General features: G+C 48.0%; 1 protein-coding gene across 1 annotated transcript in view; it reads left to right on the top strand.

Annotated features, from left to right (window-relative positions):
• Nucleotides 1-21,605, top strand: part of AK5 (adenylate kinase 5) — a 2,252,667-nt gene that overhangs the window by 1,498,571 nt on the left and 732,491 nt on the right. Inside the window, exon 8 of the mRNA XM_069232252.1 lies at nt 15,926-15,999. Within this exon, the coding sequence (XP_069088353.1) occupies nt 15,926-15,999 (74 nt within the window). The remainder of the gene's footprint in view (nt 1-15,925; nt 16,000-21,605) is intronic.

Genomic DNA, 21,605 nt, shown 5'->3' with positions numbered 1-21,605 from the left:
GGCCCGCAGAGAAAACACTTGATAAAGTCATGAGGTCTTTTAAACAAGTGTCAGGGGAATTGTCATACAATAATGAGGTTTGCATGAGGGGAAACCTATTTATTCCACCTTTTGATCTACGCCATAAAATTATCAAAATTGCTCATGCAGGTCACCTAGGAGTTTCCGCCACATTTAAAAAATTGAAAATGTCTTATTGGTGGCCTGGTTTATATGATCAAGTTGAACATTTTATTGATAATTGTGAACATTGTGTTGTATCAGACAAACATTGGAGGAGTACTACCAAACTGTTGCATCCCGTTCCTTTTCCAAAGAAAGCGTGGGATAGCTTAGCCATTGATTTTGCTGGTCCTTTCCATATTTTAGGGAAATGAAGTTTCTCATTGTACTTATTGACTACTATTCAAAGTGGATATATTACTCTTTTGTTGTGTCAGCTGACTCTGAATCTGTTATGAAGTTCCTGCAGAAACTCTTCCATGTTGAAGGCACTCCTACTACTATTGTTTCTGACAATGGGGTGCATTTTTCATCTCATAAAATGGAAGTTTGTTTCAGGAAATTTGGTGTTAGACACTCACAAGTGGCACTCTATAGTCCCTCATCTAATGGTTTGGTAGAGAGGGCCAACCGCATCTTAAAAGAAGGTATACAAACAGCTATTGCCATGAACATTGATGTTGCTCATTTCCTCCAGGAAAAAATCTGGGCATACAATACCACCCCTCATTCTACTACGGAACTTACTCCTTTTTTACTTCTCAGAGGGAGAGAAGCTACTACCAATTTGACTCCCTCATGGCTATTACAGAACAGGAAGCATAAGGAAGGAAATGATTGTTTGATAGACTTGGATAAATTAAGATCTACGGTTGCAATGAAACAGTTGGTACAGAAAGAAAATTATGACTTCAGGCACAATGTTAAAGACATTAATATAGCTGCTCAGGACTTTGTTCTAATCAGAAAACCTTATAAAACATTGAAAGGGGAATCCAAGTTCTCATTACCTGTCAAAGTCATCAAGGTTAACAAAAATTCTCTTTTGTTAGAAGGGAAGGGATGGTGGAATAAGAACAGCGTTGTTCCAGTATCTAAACAACAAACTGAAATATTTAGTAAAGTTTACTCTGAGCCACATTCAGGCATTCCTTCATGTGCTAATAGCTCGAATTCATCAGACTTTCTTATCAATGGAAATTGTGTGCGGGTTGACCCCATGCCATCTACTTCGGAACAGACCTTTCCAGATACTTTGACAAGTACTGTCATACAAACCGACAATGCTATAACTCAAGAGACTGATGTAGAGTTTAGCACAAGGGAATGTGGAGAAAAAGAACAAAATACAAAGCACAAACGTACCATCAAAATGCCTTCTAGATTTGATGAGTTCATAATAAATTGACTTAGTTTTTTGTCATTTAGTTATGAGAGGGAGGTGATGTAATATGTTATGTATTTCTATTTATATTTTAAACGCTTGTTATGTTAGATGTTCTTCGCATTCACCGTTCTGCCTCACGCGCAAGGTCTCTCGCGCAATGTTTCCTTTTGATTTTGTGTTCTTTTCCAGGCAGCTCTGCTTGACAATCCGTGTTCGAGGTTCCGAGCCTGTCAGTTGGCGTCGGACGCTCGGATCGGATGGTCGTGCCTCTGCTGTCGTGGGTCCTACTTCTCTGAGAATAAACTTGTTTTCTTGAAAAGAACATTTCCTGATTTACTGGCGTCTTCCTCTCCCTCCTACACTCCACTACTAATCTGCCTGAGAGGCCTGTGACAGCTCGCCTCACTACCCCTGACAGCTAAGTGTGGAAAGGGTTGTATTTAGCCCAGTTTGCAGAGCCATAGTAAGGCGGGCTCCAAGACAGTAGTTGCAAAGGCCTCAACATCCACAGCTCTGGCCCACTAACCAGGTGCCTAGGCTACCAGTGGAGCACCAGGGGTCTATCTATACCAGCCCCTTGAGCCCTGAGAGAGCCTCTACTAGCACAGGCTGTGAAAACAGGGGTGTGGGGATACTCCAGCACCACAAAATAAACATGCTGAACTTCAAAAAGGTGCTTATTATTTTAACATGGAGACTGGTGTTTACTTTTTTTCTTTTACTGCAAAATGTGAGGATTTTGTAAAGTGAACTATGTATCAGTCTTGCTGCTGTGAAAAGAAAAGCTGTAGAATGTTGTTTTCTTCGAACACACAACAAACTTTAAATAACTATAAATGAACTGTAGAAATACTTCAAAACAGAAATAGGGAAGCACACATGAAACATCTGTTTTAATTCTGAAGTGAGGTGGAAAAATTAGAATCAAAACAAATGAAGACACTTTACTTGGTGATGCTCAAATGACAAATATTAGCTGAAACCAACTTTCCACACATTATAGTTTGTCCCTATTTAGTTTAATCAGTAACACTGTATGTCTGTCCACATTTTGTGGCCATTTCAATGGAAAATATGCTGTTTGTAAATGACTGTGTGTTACCATGCCATGCTTTAGTAATATGTTTTTGACAGTGCACTACTAAATGCAACACCAACAATTCAGATGTCTTCAAAATGTGAAGCGCAACCCCTTGGAGGTTCCTGGGCTGTGTTCCTTGGGGGCAAAAGCCTCAGTAAGCACTTGTAAAAGAAAATGCTCTGGAAGAGTGACTTTGTTTTTTTGCATCTACATGAAGCGTTTGAAGTGCATCTGTAGTTTAGGCCCTCCCTTTTACATTAGCAATGCAGTCATTGCTGTTTTTAACAGAAAGAGTACAAGATGCATATCAATTGTGATCCTAAGCACTGTACTGGTGAGGTCAAACGGGGGAAAAACAACAAAATATTCTTGTAAGTATTTCACTTTGAGGTTCCTGTGGATTAAATAATGCACATACCCTAAATGAGCAGTAAATGCCAATTTAACTAATTAGTGGGAAATACACTCTCTTAGGTTATAAAACTTCAGTTGGCTAATGCGATCACTACTAATGTCTGTTTGTGAGACCAGGAAGTCACACAGAATTGTATCTTAGTTGGTGCAATGCGCAACAGTGACTTGTGTATTTATAATGCTTTGTGGTCCTAGCCTGTAACACAAAGCACAGCGGATATGTGAGTCATTATCTTAAAATTGTATTACACACAGAATAAAATAGACTGCCACAAAATGATTTAGGGCCTGATTTCGATTTTGGCGGATGGATTAGTCTGTCACAGCGGTGACAGCTACCACATTCGCCGAAATCTAAATCCCATTATATCCAGAGTAAACAGTATTCCGAAATCTAAATTAGGCCCTTAGTGTTTAAGATACAACAGGTGCTTTAAAAAAATACATATTAGTAATAATAAGCCGGACAGTACCCGGTTCAAATATTTTTTTTAAATGCATTAAAAAGACACTTTCCAAAACTCAGAACCCTTTTATTGCCTCTCAAAAATAATACATCTTTGTCACCATTAATCTTTAAGTAACTTCAGGTCTATACTAGGGCCCAGCCAGCCTTTATATTTGGTGATTAACCAATTCCACACATTTACATTCCCTTCAGATAGTATATGACCAAAAGAAGAGAGTGCTATGTGGGGACTATTTTTTTTGGTTTACAAATGAACAAACACAGCTTCCTTAGAGATGCCTTGAGGACGGTGACAAGATAGGGAGGCTCATTTTTTTTCAATAGACCATCACTATCATTAGTGCAGTTGGTGCAATGGCACTGGGCAACGGTATGAAGGTGCACTACACCCCAATCACGGTTGTGTCACTAGTAAAATGGGGATTGTGAGCCACTTTTCTTGTTTCTAATTGAGAGCCATTTCACTCCTGCTGAGTGCTGAGCTGGGAACACGTCCCAAGCAACAGTTGTCTGAGATGTGGGCTCCCCTCCTCTTTTCAACACTAAGGGACTGCCTCAGGCCTAGGAGTGGTGGTCTAGTGGAGTGGGCAGCTGCATACATTTCATTGGTGTTGCAGATGCAGTGGAACCGGGACCAAGACATGTGGGGTTCCAATCCAACCCCAATTATGGTGGTTTTACTATCCTTATTTGCTTGCAATGGAGCACAGTGCACCCTTGCTGTGCTGGAGTTGTTCTAGGCCTCAGACCAATGACCCCTAGAGAGGGGAAAATTAAGCAGAGGAAATGCGTTAGCTTAGTCTATAAAGAGATGGCATAACAGGGGAGGCACCAAGAGGGAGGCCCATGTTTCAAAAAGGGGCAGAGGAGATTTATCACACGATTTTAGATATGGACCCGAGTTTAAACACTTATATGACTAAAAACCTTATCGAATTTAGAGTTTTGTGACTGATTCGTTGATATAACCAGAAGGGACCTAGACAATATGAATTAGACTTGTCTAAGGATTGCCATGAAGAAGTTCAATTGATTCATCACATCACAACTCCCCACCCCAAGTAATGCAATAAGATTAATGTCCACCCCAGTGCTTCTCTTTGTAGAAAAGACAAGTACTTAATTACACAAAAAATAGAATTCTACTACACATAAAAAAATGCACAAATACTCAATTCACATATGCACGTTTTTGAGCTTTCCAGGGCCTCAGCTGACTAATCCAAATACACCTCGACCTCCCCTTCATGGTTCCTCTCCTTCTCCGAGTTACCTGCCCCCTCAGGTTCAGAGATTGAGGTATGGTCTATGTGTGCAGGTTGTGCTGTGCCGTTTGGTCTTAGTACTCAGTTTCTCAGGCCGAAGCTCGTTCAGCCTCTCACCCATTTCAAAGGAGCAGTGCTGGCTGTAATCGACCCTCCCATGGCACCATGATCACACTGGTAGCAGGAAGTTTCCAGGCGGCACACCACAGTCTTCCAGGAAGCTGCATGGCAGCCAGCAATGCACTATGCCTCCTCAGGGCGATTGGTTGTAGGTTGTGGCTCCCTCCGGTGGGTACTTGACTCATGGTGTGGCTCCTCCAGATACTCCAGTAGTTACCTGATTCATGGCATGGCTCACTCCGACACTTGGCTTGGTGCTTTTTCTTGAACAAAATTTTCTAATTTTTCCATCTCACTCCTGCAGGTGATGATTCTTTGGTGCAGCTAATACCAGGCACTATCTTCGGCATGCAATGACTTGAGGTGATGACCTTGATACTTCACAAGTCACCCAAGGGGCATCTCTCTGGTCACTTGGTCTTCTGAACTGGCCCTTTTGCAGTGGGACACTTGGGTAGTGCTACGGTCATGCAGTCAACTTGTGCAGCACACAAGCCAACAGCAGGCACTTATCCCAGCTTCAGTCAGGCCTACCACTCAGTCACATATATGGGGGTGAGTGGGGATCATCACACTACCTGATCCAGAAGTACCACAATTCATTCAGTGCTGTTGCTTAGCCAGTCTCTCTCATTGGACCCTAAGGGATGTCCACATTCAGGTGAGCCAGGCTCATTGTGAGCAGCTGAAATTTAGACGAATGTGCCTGCAAGAGTGAATTCATGCTTCAAAGCTTCTTAGGCCTGTACTACAATTCACTAAATCTGTCATGCTGCCACTGCAGCGCTCCATACATGGAACCTGTGACATGGATGGTAGTCCTGTGTTACTAACCCTCCCAGTTCAGATCAATGTTCAGAACTGATCATTGTCATAGGCCAAGCCTAGGTCAACGTGCACACACAGAAAAGAGGGTCACAGGTATATATTGTTTAGGGACACAAGGCAGGGATCACAACTGTACATCATCCAGAAAACATTCCTGTCCCAACATCTGCCATGTACACACTCTATGCTGCGTATGGCTGTGCCTGGCCTAGGTTGAGTCCTGCAACCAACTTGTCTCGGGTAGCCATGCCCTGTGCACAAAGCTTTGGCCATGAGGGTGTGGGTTGGCCACAAGACCTGAGCTTCCACCAGACACACACACCTTCCTGTATCTTTCTAGTGTCCTTTTCAATACCCTTGCGTTGGACCTGGCCGTCTCTGCAGGGTCACCTCCAAACCTTTTGCCTTTTTCCCTCCACTTTTTGCTGAATTAATTTTTGTTTGCTTTAGGACTCTGTGCACTTTACCACTGCTAATCATTAGCCTTTACCCAACTGATATATTTAATTTATTTGTAAGTCCCTTGCAGAGGGATATCCGTTATACTCAGGGCCTTTAAATTAAATACCTGCATCACTTATTGTGCCATCCACTTAAGTAGCACCCTAACACATGCCCTGGGCCTGCCATTGCAGCCTGAGTACTGCATTGGCATTTAACCCCCCTTACCAAGCCTTTACCTCTAAGTTAGGCTGTAGGTAGCACACAGGGCCAGGCGCTGTGTAATTGAAAGTTTAGACAAGTACTTTTGAGTTTTACGTTACCTGGTAGTGAAAAACACCCACAATAATTTTTCACTACTGTAAGGCCTATCCCTCCCATAGGATAACACTTGAGATTCCTCATTACATTTAAAAAGCTGTAGTTTCCAATTGAAAGAAGGTAATTATGTCAAGTTTAGTGTCTAAGAAATTTCAATGATAAGCCCTCTTTAATGATAAAGTTGGATTTGTTATTACAGTTTTGAAAATTTCACTTTTAGAAAGTTTACATTTTCCTGCCCTTAGCCCGTTTGTGCCAGCAGCCTGTCTTGGGTCACATGACTGGGTATAGCTGACAGTTAGACTTTGTGAATTCCTCCCCCACAGTCACACAATAGGGAGATTATATATGCCTGATTGGTCCACCTGCTGGCAGTATTTGGGGTGGCCCTGAACACAGCCCCGCTTGCAACTAAATTATCAGTGCTCTGTCTTGACTTAAAGGGCCTAACAACCTTACATTGTCATAAGGCCCATAGGAAGCTTCCTAGTTTACCTTCTATTTTAACAATAAAGTCCTTACTTGTATCTTGGGTAGAGGAAGTCCATGCACTTCAAAGTCACTGTCGGAAAGCTTCTCCTACCTTCTAGATCCAGGGCACAAGGGTATAGAAACAGGGCCTCAGACACCAACTCTTCAGTACACGTCTAGATCTGTGTATACTCTGCCAGAAAGAAGGACTGCTGTGCTACTACAAGGACGACCACCCTGCTGGACTGCTGCCCTAAAGGAACTGCTGCCTTGCTGTCCAGATCTGCTGTTCTCTTGCTTGACGAAGGAGAACTGGACCTGAAACTTCTTCTTGAATCCAAGGCCTCAGAGTGACTCAAAGGGCTGGACTGCTGGCATCCTGATCTAAGTCTCATGGACATAATAGGCATGTCAAAAAGCTCCTGGACCCAGCTACAGCGAATCCCTGACCCCCAAGTGGTGCCTCTCAGGTTCTGGACCCTTGGTGTGGCTCATGGGCTCTTAAATCAAGTTTGGGCTCTTCACAACCAAGACCACACTGCTGCCACTGAAATCCAGCCCCAGCTGCCAGCCTGTCTCTTCACACAGCAGCATCGACTGCCGTCAGGGAGCCACCAACTGAAAACACAAGCCTGACCAAACAGAACGTGCGGCCTTCTTTTCGCATCACGCAAACAAACACCTGCAACACTCTCCTTGCTCTCCACAACCCTCTCCAACAAGAAAATGGGACTCTTGGCACAAAATCTGAAAAGGTAAATCTTCAGTGGGACTAATCTGGGACTGTATCCGACCTGTACTCTATTGCGGTTGGCCTGAATTTTCAACTTTAACCTTGTTGAGTGTGACTCGATAGCTGCAGTTGGCACTTTGTGCCTTTAGTCTCTATTTTTCACTTTATTCTTTAAAACTTCATTAGTCCACTTGTACTGATTTACTAATTAGATTTTTCTCATTTTGGTCTTGTTTTATTTATTAAATTCAGCTCTATTTTTCTAACTTGGTGTGCGATCTTTCACTGTTCTACTGTTTGAATTGTTGCATAATACTTTACAGATTGCCTCTAAGTTAGGCTTAACTGCTGTGTGCCAAGCTACCAGTGGGGTTGAGCACAGGTTAATTTGGGGTTTGCATGTGCCTTACCCTGACACGGATTGTAGTCAATCAATAAAAATGTTTTATAAAGCGCGCTACTCACCTATGAGGGTCTCAAGGCGCTGGGGGGGCTGCCGTTTTACTGTTTGAAGAGCCACGTCTTGAGGAGCTTTCGGTAAGACATGAGTTCCTGGGTCTTGCAGAAGGAGTTCCAGGTTTTGGGTGCGAGGTAGGAGAAGGATCTGCCTCCTGAGGTGGTGCGTTGGATGCGAGGAACTGTGGCGAGGGCGAGGTCGGCGGAGCGGAGGTGGCGGTGGGAATGTGGAAGTTCACTCTTTTGTTGAGGTAGGCTGGTACAGTGTTGTGGAGGGATTTGTGTGCGTGGATGAGGACTTTGAAGATGACCCTTTTGTCGATATGAAGCCAGTGGAGGGATCTGAGGTGGGCAGAGATGTGTTCATGGCGTGGGAGGTTCAGGATGAGGCGTGCAGCTGCGTTTTGGATCCCCTGGAGTTTCTGCTGAAGCTTGACTGTGGTGCTGGCGTAGAGGGCGTTTCCGTAGTCTAGCCGGCTGCTGATGAGTGCCTGGGTGACTGTCTTCCTAGTTTCTATGGGTATCCATTTGAAGGTTTTTCACAGTATGCGGAGGGTGTTGAAGCAGGAGGAGGTGATCGAGTTGATTTGTTGGGTCATGGAGAGAGAAGAATCTAAGATGACTCTGAGGTTGCGTGCATGGGTGGCGGGTGTTGGAGGAGGTCCTAGGGTGTTGGGAGTCGTCCCATATAGATTTGTTGGGGCCGAAGATGATGATTTCGGTCTTGTTAGAGTTTAGTTTGAGGTGGCCTGCTGTCATCCAGTTGGCGGTGTCTAGGAGTCCGGCGTGGAGGTTGGTCTTGGCGGTGGTGGGGTTCCTGGTGAGGGAGATGGCGAGCTGGGTGTCGTCTGCATAGGATATGATGGTGATTCCGTGTGGGCGGAGGATGTTGGCGAGCGGGGCCCTGTGAATGTTGAAGACGGTGGGGCTAAGGGAGGACCCTTGGGGAACTCCGCAGATGATCTTGGTTGCTGGAGATTGGAAGGGAGGGAGGTGGACTCTCTGGGTCCTTTCGGCGAGGAAGGAGGTGAGCCAGTGCAGGGCCTTGTGTCAGATTCCTGCGTTGTCGAGGCGTGTGCAAGGCTGCGGAGAGGTCTAGGAGGATGAGTGCGACAGTCTTGCCTTTGTCGACTCTGGTTCTGATGTCATCAGTGCAGGCGATGAGGGCGGTCTCGGTGCTGTGGTTCTTGCGGAACCCAGACTGGGAGGCGTCAGGTGCATTGTTTTCATCTAGGAAGTGAGACAGGTGGGCGTTCACTAACTTCTCAGCAACCTTGGCGGGCAAGAGGAAAAGGGAGATAGGGCGGTAGTTCGTGAGGTCATCAGGGTTTGCTTTGGGTTTTTTCAGGAGAGCAGTTACTTCTGCGTGCTTTCATGAGTCAGGGAAGGTGGCGGCATTGAAGGAGCTGTTGATTATGGCGCAAAGTTTGGGAGCAATGGTTGGGCTGGCCTTGTTGAAAATGTGGTGAGGGCAGGGGTCCAAGGGGGAGCCTGAGTGGATGGAGTTCATTATTGCTTCGGTTTCTTCAGCGCTGGTGGGGGCCCAGGTGTGTAGTATGTTGAGGAGGGGAGGTGTGTTGTTGTTGGCCGTGTCGGTGTTGGATGTGGTGGGTGCTGGTGGCGTGAAACTGTTGTGTATGTCTAGGATTTTGGAGTGGAAGTGGTTGGAGAGGGAGTTGCAGAGGTTCTGTGTGTGAGTGGGGTCGATGTTGCAGGATTTGGGTTTGGTGCGCTCTTTGATGATGGTAAAGAGTTCTTTGCTGTTATGTGAATTACTGTCTATGCGTTCCTTGTAGTAAGCCCTTTTGGTGGTCCATATGAGTTGGTGGTGTTTGCACATGGTGGTTTTGAGGGTGGAGAAGTTGGTCATGGAGGGTTTCTGGGCCAAGCTTTTTCTGTTTTGTGATATTTGTGCTTGGCGACTTGGAGCTCAGTGGTGAACCATGGGGCGTACTTGACGGTGCAGGTGGTGATGTTTCTTCTAAGAGGGGCGACGTACTCTGCGCAGGTTGTCATCCATTTTGTGAGGTTATGGGCAGCAATGTTTGGGTCATTGGTGTTAGGGGGAGCGTTTTGTGCAGCTGGGCGTTCAGGTGTTCTGTGGGGATCTTGTCCAACATGCAGTAGGGTATGGTGTGATGGTGGTGGTGTGTGGGGGGTTTTGAGAAGGAGAAGTGGACGCAGTGGTGGTCGGTCCAGTGGAGTTCGGTGGTGTGTGTGAAGGTTATGTGGTTGCTGGAAGTGATGATCGCATCTAGCGTGTGTCCTGCCGAGTGGGTGGGTGATGTGACTATTTGCTTGAGTCCTAGGTTTGTGAGGTTGTCTAGAAGGGATGTGGAGTTGTGGTCGTGGTGGTTCTCCAGGTGGAAGTTGATGCCACCAAGGAGGATGTAGTCTGTGGAGGTGAGGGTGTGGGGGCTGATGGTGGCAGAGTTGGTGTCACAGAGGGATGGGCGAGGTCCTGGTGTTCTGTAAATGAGGGTACCTCTGAGGGTGGTGTTGGTGTTTATGTGAATGAGGAAGTGTAGGTGTTCTGCACTGTCAAGGGTGTTGAGTGTGTTGGTGGTGAACTTTATGGTGTTTTTATGTACAATAGCAATGCCACCTCCTACTTTGTTTAGACGATCTCGACGATGGATTTTGTAGCCTTCTGGAATGGCTAAGGCTATGTCGGGTTCGGATGAGGGATTCATCCAAGTTTCCATGAGGAAGGCAATGTCCGGGGAGTGTGACGTGATCAGGTCCCAGAGTTCGATGGCATGTTTGTGTAGGGAGCGGGTGTTTAGGAGTATGCAGTTGGGGTGGTTGCGGGGGCTGATGTTGTGGTGGTGCATGATGGTGTTGTGGGGGGTGTTGGTGTTGATGTGTGTTGTGGTAATGTTGTTGTGGAGCGTGCTAGCGTTGTTGTGGGGCTGTTGGGGGTGGCGTGGGGCGTTTGGTTGTTTTTGGTGTTGTTGTGGGGCATGATTGTGTTGCTGTGGGGGGTGTAGGTGTTGTGGGTAGTGGTATTGTTGTTGCTGGTGAACGCGCTGGCGTTGTTGTGAGGTGTGTAGGGGTTTGCGTGGGACGTGTGGGTGTTTAAGATGTTTGTGGGGCTGCTGGAGAACCGGCAGGTATAGCATGTAAAGGGTCAATATGTGTGCCTGGGGCTGGCTTGGGCACAGGTGGGGTGTACACCTGGGTTGAGGGCATGTAGTGTGGTGGCTGAGTAGTGTTGTCTGGGGGGGTTTGTCACAGTTTCGGGCGTGTCTGATCAAGACTTTGGTTGGGACACCCCTTGAGGTCACTGAATATCCTAAAGAGGTAGTGTGCTGGGGCAGAAGAGCAGCTAAAGGCATACACGGGAAAGGACAGCTATTCACAGGCACAGGAAACAGGAAAGTAAAAGCAGAGCAACCCTTGTGTGAACAAATAGTAAATGGATTACTAATGGACAAACACGCTGGGGTTGTACACAGAGTAGGGCGCAGAACCTCAAACAGTGACAGGGAATATCAATGCCTCTGTGTAGTTTGCTCTTACAGATAGTCACCTTGCCAGCCCCATAGAAAGGAGGCAGCAGAAGTGATTCTGTCTCTGGACCCTAGAGCACAAACAAGGATGGTACTTACATACACAAGACACGCTCTTGTGGGCCCAGCTGGAAACACAGTGGCGATTCTTGTAAAAACAGCAATAGCACACTGTCACTGTTAGGCACGAAAGACAAGGTATATCACTAGACAAGGAAGGGGGCTGGAATTGCCTCCTGGAAACCAGGAGCCAACCCCAGTACAAAGAAGGACACTTATACACTGGTGAAGATTGATAGATCACTTACCAGACACAAATACCGAAAGTAAACAGAAACAGAAGGGACAAACTAAGAGACGGGGCAGGAACTGGGAACAGGCTCAGGCTGAAGCAAAGGCAGAACTAGGACTGGAAAACAGGGCACAAACTTCTGGCTGGGACAAACAGAGACAGGACTGGGAAACTGAGAGCAGGCTCTGGCTGGAACAAGCAAGGACAGGGCTGGGATACAGGGAGTAGGAAAAAGCAGCAAACAGGACTGAGAAACAGAGAGCAGGTTCAGGCTGAAACAAGGCAGGAGCAGGCTCTGGAGGAAACAAACAGGTACAAGGCTAAGAAATAGGGAGCAGACTCTGGCTGGAACAATCAGGATCAGGGCAGAGAAACAGGAAACAGGTTCAAGCTGGAACAGATCAGGAACAGGAACAAAAATGGAACACCATCCGATAAGGGGTCTGTAACACAAAGGAATCGAGCTCCAATGCACGACAGGGATTTTGAGGAAATGGCTGCTTATAAGCAGTTCCAAACTGGGCTGCACAGGAGAGGTCTCAGGTGTGTGTAATTTCAGACACTTGCAAGTCCTGGAGGAGAGGATCCGGTGAAAAGGAGCAACTGGACTTCTCCCATAAAAAACAATGGTAAACAGAATCCAGGTTTTCCTGACGACCAGGGTGTGCATTATGGGATTTGCAGTCCCAGGAAGTAAATGTAGTACTACAAAAGTATACCATGGCCAAAAGAGAAACAAACCGGAGTCAGCGACAGTCCCCTTACAGCGCCCCCTGGAAATGGGACGACAGAGTCGTAACAGGGTTAGGGTTGTGAGGACCAGGGGGACTAGCGCTGGGCGCAGTCCAGGCACGGACGGGAGCAGACGGGCTTGCCTACAGCTGGTGGAGGGCCTCAAACTGCTACCAGCGACAGACGGTGGGGTCAGGGGCACGGAGGCAGGCTGGTGGAACCAGAGTGGACTCCTGGCCAGAACCGGTCAGGGGGTCATACGGGGCTCCGCAGCGGCCGCCATAAACTTCCGCCCCCATCTCTCTTCTGCCTTTCCCAGCCAAAGTAATAGAGAAGACCGTCAACAAACAGCTGACCACCTTCCTGGAAGACAACAACCTGCTCGACCCCTCACAAACCGGATTCCGAACCAACCACAGCACTGAAACCGCCCTCATCTCAGTCACAGACGACATCAGAACCCTGATGGACAACGGTGAAACAGTCGCCCTTATTCTTCTCGACCTCTCGGCTGCCTTTGACACCGTCTGTCACCGCACCCTAATCACCCGCCTCCGCTCCACCGGGATCCAAGGCCAGGCCCTGGACTGGATCGCCTCCTTCCTCGCAAACCGTTCCCAAAGAGTTTACCGCCCTCCGTTTCGCTCAGAACCCACCGAGATCATCTGCGGCATACCTCAAGGCTCATCGCTCAGCCCGACACTCTTCAATGTCTACATGAGCCCCCTCGCCAACATCGTACGCAAGCACGACATCATCATCACCTCCTACGCCGACGACACCCAACTTATACTCTCCCTCACCAAGGACCCCGCCAGCACCAAGACCAACCTACAAGAGGGTATGAAGGACGTCGCAGATTGGATGAGGCTCAGCCGCCTAAAGCTGAACTCTGAAAAAACAGAAGTCCTCATCCTCGGCAACACCCCGTCCGCCTGGGACGACTCCTGGTGGCCCACGACCCTCGGCACCGCACCGACCCCCACAGACCACGCCCGCAACCTCGGCTTCATCATGGACCCTCTTCACACCATGACCAAGCAAGTCAACGCCGTGTCCTCCGCCTGCTTCCTCACCCTCCGCATGCTCCGCAAGATCTTCCGCTGGATCCCCGCCGACACCAGAAAAAACGTGACCCACGCCCTCGTCACGAGCCGCCTGGACTACAGCAACACCCTCTACGCCGGGACCACAGCCAAACTCCAAAATCGCCTGCAACGCATTCAAAACGCCTCGGCCCGCCTCGTCCTCGACGTACCCCGCAGGAGCCACATCTCCGCACACCTGAGACACCTGCATTGGCTCCCAGTCAGCAAAAGGATCACCTTCCGACTTCTCACCCACGCACACAAAGCCCTCCACGACAAGGGACCGGAATACCTCAACGGACGCCTCAGCTTCTACGTCCCCACCCGCCTCCTCCGCTCCTCTGGCCTCGCACTCGCTGCTGTCCCTCGCATCCGCCGCTCCACGGCGGGTGGGAGATCTTTCTCCTTCCTGGCGGCCAAGACCTGGAACTCCCTCCCCACCAGCCTCAGGACCACCCAGGACCATTCCGCTTTCCGGACACTCCTAAAGACCTGGCTGTTCGAGCAGCGATAACCCCCCGCTTTTCCCCTAGCGCCTTGAGACCCGCACGGGTGAGTAGCGCGCTTTATAAATGTTAATGATTTGATTTGATTTGATTAAGAGGGGGAGGTGGGAGGGAGGAGCAACTGGGAGGTGGGAGGCAAGGGACCAATGGGTGCCCGAGGGGGGCGGACCGCAGGGGACACAGCGGCAGGGGCGGGAGAGCAGGGAGAGCTGGTTTAGCGGGTCGGGAACGAAATACAGGCACAGGAAACGTAAATGGGCAATTAAAAAGGCACAAAAGATTTTTCGGCGGTATGGTGAACGAAAAACAGGTTAAAAAAAACAAATGAGCAGGAACAAAGCAAAAATACCGTGAGCCTACCACTAGGCACCAGGGATGAGGCGCAGGAGGGTGCCTGCGGGTGTTGGAGGGCCTCGAATTGCTACCAGTGGCAGACGGCGGGGTCAGGGGCCCAGAGGCAGGCTGGTGGAGCCAAGAGTGAACTCCTGGACAGTTGCTGCTTGACCAGGGCTCACACCCTAGTCAACCAATAGCTCATTTCCCATGCCTTTATTTTTGTTTTTAAGATTGTGATGGTTAAAATGGTGGCTTTCTTCTGCATGCAAAACAGCAGCAGCGAGTTCACAGTTTTAATCGAAATCTGGATTTTGCTGTAGCAAACTTGGGTTTTCCTGTTTTTGACCCATTTTTCATGCCCTTGCATACCACAGCACTCCCATGAGGTCTGGTACACTTCATATTACCAATTATTTGCTGTGAAAGTGTTTGCCCAGCTGTAGCTTCACCTTGACCATGCTTTACATGATGATTCTCAGAATGTGGACTTTCCTGTTGGCCGAAGAGCCCATAGAAGAAAGCATCCGATGAGCTTCTCTGAAACAAAGAGCCGTGTAGGAAAATACGGTGTATCTTTATTGGTACACAAATAGGTTAATAAAATGTAAAGCATTTGGCTTCGTCTGGATCCTTACAACTGCATCTTGTTCTACTGTAAGCTGTCAAAGTCTATCATTAAGAAAGCAAAAAAATAACGCTAAAAAATCATTGTTCTGGATTTGGATTCGTTTAAATGCAGCTCTTAACATCCTGCGCTGCTGTATATCCCAGCTTCTTAATCTATAGCAATTGTAAACCTTCATGTCTTTGCTTTCCACGAGTTACTTAAACCTACACAAGACGTTTAACAAATATTGCACAGTATAGTTTGATTTTCATATCAGTTCCATTACCAAATTCGTCCGCTCTGCTTTAGGATCTTCCTTATGTATGTCAGTCAAGAATACTTTATGTATGTCAGTGTGTATTTACTTGAAAAGGGGACTAACATAAAGATCAGAAATCCGGATTAATTCATGGAACAGCTCATTTTAATGGGGGATCAAGGGTTCCCATCAGGGCACGAGGGCCACAGGGAGCTGCACATATTTTATGCCGGATGAGGCGGTCGGTTTCAGTGTCATTAGTGAATTACAGCCGCATAGCTTTTTCACGAGGTTCCAGTTGTTTCAGAATTCTACAAATGTGCTCTGTTTAAAGGCTTGGCAGCAAGCAAAACGAAATCTACGAATGTTTCCCGCCCCATTTTTCTTCTGTCTTTGCTATACATACCGCATACACACAGTTTTTTAAGCCTTGACAATAAAACGTCTTTACAACTCACATTAATAAGATAACAAGCACATTGAAAGGGTTATGCAGGATGTGATGTTGGAGAAAAGAAAGGATAGAAATGTAACGCTTGGCCATTATCCTTATTCGTGCCAAGACATTGAGCATATCTAACTTTCATTTCCATTGATATTTTAGGGCCAAGTGAACTCGACCTAAGTCTCATTATGGATGGAGGAGATCCTGATGCTGAATCTGACTTTGAAGCTGAGGTAATGACATTTTGCTTTCACTCTGGTTTCTGACATTACAATTTTTTTTAAAGTGTTTCTGCATTCGCTCAGTTTAAATGTACCGTGTGTGAGGCTGGTCCACAGATGTATTTCGATTGGTGTCAAAGTTATTAGCTAGAGAACTAAAGAGACAATGCCCTGTACTCGTTTTTAGATAGATAGATAGATAGACAGATAGATAGATAGATAGATAGATAGATAGACAGACAGACAGACAGACAGACAGACAGACAGACAGACAGACAGATTTGCAGGTGTTGTTTGCAAAAATCACTGGCATTTGCAAGCATTTCGAAGTTTTGGTTAGCTTTGGGATTCATATCTCCTAAAACAGACTTGCAACCCATAACTTGCGCCGTTGCGCCCTATTTGCGTTTCTTTTTTCACAATACAGTGCTCAGTTCAGTGCATAAGTGAATGACCGCTGCAACAGAAATATTTCTGTAACAGCCAGCCAATCGGAGCACAATGGAATTGCAAATTGTCACCCGGATTTAGGAATTCATGTTTACTTTTTTAAATAGGTTTACAAAACATCTGTGGATTCACAAATACACGGACGATCTGTAAATTAATGGTCTTGCCATTTCTAATATTGTTACCCTTCCTCACCCACCCAAAAGATTATTATCCTATGCTAATTTTTCAAAGACTGCTGAAGAGAACCAAGTCAAGCTAAGGCACTTGAGAAAAGTTCTAATTTCATGCCATGTTTCCTGCAATTGTGACCAAAATTTTTATCATTCAACAACTCGCTACTTCTACTTGATTATGTCTCTGCCATCCTTTTCTCCCCCAATGTTGGCTCTTTTGAGTCACTGAACTAGTAGCTGTGTTGGTTCATCGGAGAAGGGCATATTTTAAATTCATTGCAGTACTTTGTTTTGCTCTGGGTGTTCACTGGGTGATTTGATGGGAACCCATGAAATGTGTCCTCATACGAGATGTTAAGTACATTGGTCCTGCTAATAAGAAGATTTAACACTGATGAGATTGGTGGTCTCATGTGGTCTGTTTTGTCTTGAGTGATGTTAATGTTATATGTGAGGTCATAAGCAGCGCATTACAAGGGTGCAAGTTAAAACTAGTTGTTTTAGCAAATGGGTGCCTCCCTTTTAATCCACCAGAATTTTTTTCAAATGACTACCCAGGTTTCGGACGTTTGCTGTGAATGAGTCTCACTACCCAAGTCTCACTCACGGTAAATTCACAATAATTTAATTGAGTGAGATAATTGCCAGTGTCTTTTTTTAAGATATGTCTCCCCTAATGGGCCAGGTTAATTACTCTACTCACCAACAGAGAGAACAAAGGACTCCCCTTGCAAGTTGTGCAATCAACAGTAATTGACAGGGAAAGGAAAGGGTGGGGAGACTATCTGCATCTGATAATATGCTTTTCACACTGCAACTGTGCTTCAACAGCACAGGAACACAGGAGGGAGCCCAGATCTCTAGCACCAACACCAGAGAGGCTCTGCTTTGGAGTTTTTGTGGGAAGGGGTCAAGCATTGGTGTTAGCCAGGGTTAGCTAGGTCTAGCCAGGGCTGGAGCAGAGGCTCTCAGGAGAGCCCTTCCCGGATAAAAATTCAAATTGTTATTTTGGATTGACTTGGAACTGTACAGAAGGACTGGGATGGGGTGTAGGGATAATGAGAAATCATAGGATTGGCTAAGGGTGCCTGGCCCCCAAACTTACTACCCCTACTTTAAAAACCCTGCACAACGTAGAGACAGGTGAGAAGAAAGTGCTGCTGAAAGATGCCAAGCTGGAAGGAAAATACCACCTGGACTAGAACGTGTCTTTCAAGGTCCAGTAGCACTTGCACCCTTATACCCCCTTGAGGATCTGTTGGGTAAAGTATCACGCTGAGCCAGGCAGAGGATAAAACTATTGCAGGCAGCGAGAAAATACAAGGTGCCACAAGAGGCACCCATTTAGAGGCCCAGATGCCTGAGTAAAATGTTCCTAGGAGAAAAACAAGTTTAAGGTGATGGAAATAGTCCCAACAGGGCCAGAGTTTATGCTGCTTTAATATCTGCTGTTTGAAAGAAAATATATTGAGAAAGGAACAAGGGTCCTCTGCATGTTACCTTGAAACAAAAACATGTACATAGGAATACAATCAGACCTACAATTTATGTCCAATAGACAAAACATAACTCTTTACTATGCATGTATAATTAACAATAGTGTGGGGACAGCCAAATGGAAAAAAGTAAATTTGGTCGCAGGCGTCGTAGGCGTCGTGGTCGCCGTGATGACATCGGGAGTTGTACATAGACGCCACCCTCGCGCAGTGACGTCAGTTCGACTCTTTCCGCGCCACGCGCTGATCCGGAGAGAGCTACCTTAGGCTATTTTTTGGCCAAATTCGACCGTTTTGTTGAGGTTTTTGGTACGACTTTGTTCATCGAGATGTCCCCAAAGACCGGGTTCAAGCCTTGTGAGGACTGCCAACAGACGATGTCGTTGACGGATCCTCATCGTGTTTGTCTCTGGTGCCTCGAGTGCGACCACAACCCGAAGTCGTGCTCCGAGAGTCGGGCCATGCACCCAAAAGCTTTGAGGGAGCGGTCCCTAAAGCTAATGGCGGCCCGGCACTCGACTCCGTGTCGGTCCCGATCTCCCTCAAGAGGAAGGTCTCAAGATCAGTCGCGGAGTCTTCACCACTCGTCTTCTTCGAAGTCCTCGGGTCAAGATAAGAGGAAGAAGAAGTCGAAGAAGTCCCATCGCTCTCCGACTTCACCTCGTCGCTCGGCCGACGCGACACAGGACGAGCGTCCACGCACTAGGCCTCCGTCCTCGAAGCCTGTGTCTGGGTCGACTCTGCGCTTCCCAGAGTTTCCCGTAGTGACCCCCACCCAACTCAAAGAGTTTTATGAGGCCATGCGCCTCATCTTTTGGCAGGCCGACCCCGGTACGGCGCCTCTGGGCCCAAGGGGTTCGGCTGAGGGGCCTTCGGGTTCTGCGCCGACGGCTCTGGCCCCGGCCACCGAGGTCGCCTCCGGATCTGTGCGCTAATCCACACCGACGCCGGTTGCACCATCGAGACCTTCCCCGGCGCCTGGTCAATTATCGATGCTCCCGACGTCGGTAGTGCCCACTATTGACATCGACCCAATTCTTATCGCGACGACTCGGAGTTGGAGCGGCTTCGGTGGGCCCTATTCACCCGAGGTCGGATTCAGACCCATTTTCCTATGGGTACGAATACGGGGAAGAATTGGAGGGGTCCCTGGACCCTTATGAATACCAGGATGACCCTACTATGGACTGGGCACAGGACTTGGGCAAAGCCAGTGGTCTGGATACTTCTCCTGATGCTGGCATGCTGTCTCCTCCTACCATGGCTACGGCGGAGGGAGCTACTTATAGTATTGTGGTTAGTAGGGTGGCTGAGGTCGTTGGCCTTGCGCTACCTACTGTGGAATTCAGGTCTAATCTCCTGACGGAGGTGCTTCAGCCTGGGGCTCCAACTTCGGAACCCCTTCTCCCATTCAATGAGGCCCTCACTGATGTCTTTTTGGGTACATGGTCCAAACCCAACACAGGGGCTCCTGTGAACAGGACTATCGCACGCAACCATCGGCCCGCGCCGAATGACCCCAGTTCCTGTCCCAACATCCTACACCTGAGAGTCTTGTAATCCAGGCTTTCTCTTCTTCTGGCGTGTTCCCTTCCGCACCCCCGGATAGGAAATCCAAAAGGCTGGAACAATTTGGTAAGAAGTTGTTTTCTTCCTCCAGCCTCGCACTGCGGTCTGTGAACACCGCATGTCTTTTGGGCCGTTATTCCCACTCACTGTGGGATACGGTTGCGCGAGTCCTGCCGCAGATACGGGAGGAGGCCCGTGCTATCATCTTCCAAACAGTGAAAGATGGGAGAGACAAGGCAAAGTTCACTATCCGTTGTGGGCTGGATACGACCGACTCTCTGGGGAGATCGGTTGCGATGACAGTGGCCTTACGGCGCCACGCCTGGTTACGTACTTCTGGCTTCTCAGGGGATGTCCAGCAGTCACTCATGGACATGCCCTTTGATGGCACTCGTCACTTCGGAGACAAAGCGGACTCGGCCTTGGAGAGATTCAAGGATTCCCGGGCTACGGCTCGGTCCCTTGGTCTTTCCTCCACCACACCCCCACCACAGTCCGCTTTTCGTCCCTTTCGTGGACACGGAAGGGGTGCCCTGTCACGTCCTCTACCCAGCCACCGTGCCATGCACGATGGACAGCCCATGTGTGGCCGTGGACGGGGAATCCCATGTGGCCATGGGACAGGGAACCAGAGGTCTGTCTAGTCCGCCTCTGCCCCGCTGCAGCCTCCAAACCCTCCTAGTTCATCCCCTCACTCCCGCTCAGTTGGTGGCAGGATCCGCCATCACCTGTCTCACTGGGAACATATCACCACGGACAGGTGGGTTTTGCAGATCATTCAGAAGGGCTACTCCCTCCCTTTTGAATCTGCACCACCACACATGCCACCATCCTTTCATCATCTTCCGGAGGATCATATGTTGCTTTTCTGCCAGGAAGTCATGGCTCTCTTGGCCAAGGGAGCTATAGAAAGGGTCCCTGTGCCAGAAGTAGATCATGGTTGTTATTCCCGCTACTTTCTGATACCAAAGAAGGACAAGAGCTTACGTCCTATCCTAGATCTTCAGGACCTGAACTACTTTCTCAACAAGGAGAAATTCAAAATGCTCACCCTGGCTCATGTTTTGTCTGCCTTGGACCCAGGAGACTGGATGGTAGTGTTGGACTTGCAGGACGCTTATTTCAACATCCCCATCCTGCCTGCCCACAGACGTTACCTATGATTCGTGGTAGGTCACGAGCACTTTCAGTTTACCGTGCTCCCTTTCGGTCTTACCAGCGCCCCTCGGGTGTTCACGAAAGTAATGGCAGTGGTTGCAGCTCATCTGCGCAGGTTAGGGGTCCCAGTCTTTCCCTACCTAGATGACTGGCTGTTGAAGGCGCCTTCGCCCCTGACAGTTGTCTCCCACCTTCAGACTAAGATGAACCTCCTGCACCAGCTGGGGTTCACTATAAATGTGCCGAAGTCACACCTGACTCCCTCTCAGACGCTCCCTTTCATCTGAGCTGTTCTGGACACAGTGCAGTTTTGGGCTTATCCTCCCGAAAAGCGAGTCCAAGACATTCAGGCTACGATTCCGATCTTTCAGCCTTGGTCTTGGGTTTCGGTGAGACTGACTCTGAGGCTGCTGGGCCTCATGGCCTCCTGCATCTTGCTAGTAACACATGCCAGGTGGCATATGCGGGCTCTGCAGTGGGACCTGAAGTTCCAGTGGGCGCAGCATTAGGGAAATCTCTCCGACATGGTTCAGATCTCAGAGGGGACTGCGAAAGACCTGCCGTGGTGGCTTTCGAATACCGATTGGGTCAACGGCAGATCCCTCTCCCTTCCCCAACCAGATCTCTCTATAGTGACAGATGCGTCACTTTGGGGTGGGGTGGCCATATGGGGGAGGCGGAGATCAGAGGCCTCTGGTCTCCGGCAGAGTCGGGACTCCACATAAATATGCTGGAGCTCTGGGCGATCAGGCTTACGTTGAAAGCATTC

Source organism: Pleurodeles waltl, chromosome 4_2 (assembly GCF_031143425.1).
Source record: "Pleurodeles waltl isolate 20211129_DDA chromosome 4_2, aPleWal1.hap1.20221129, whole genome shotgun sequence".
Classification (NCBI taxonomy): Eukaryota; Metazoa; Chordata; class Amphibia; order Caudata; family Salamandridae; genus Pleurodeles; species Pleurodeles waltl.
Note: the sequence above shows the minus strand (reverse complement) of the source record. Positions and strands in the feature narration are given on the sequence as shown.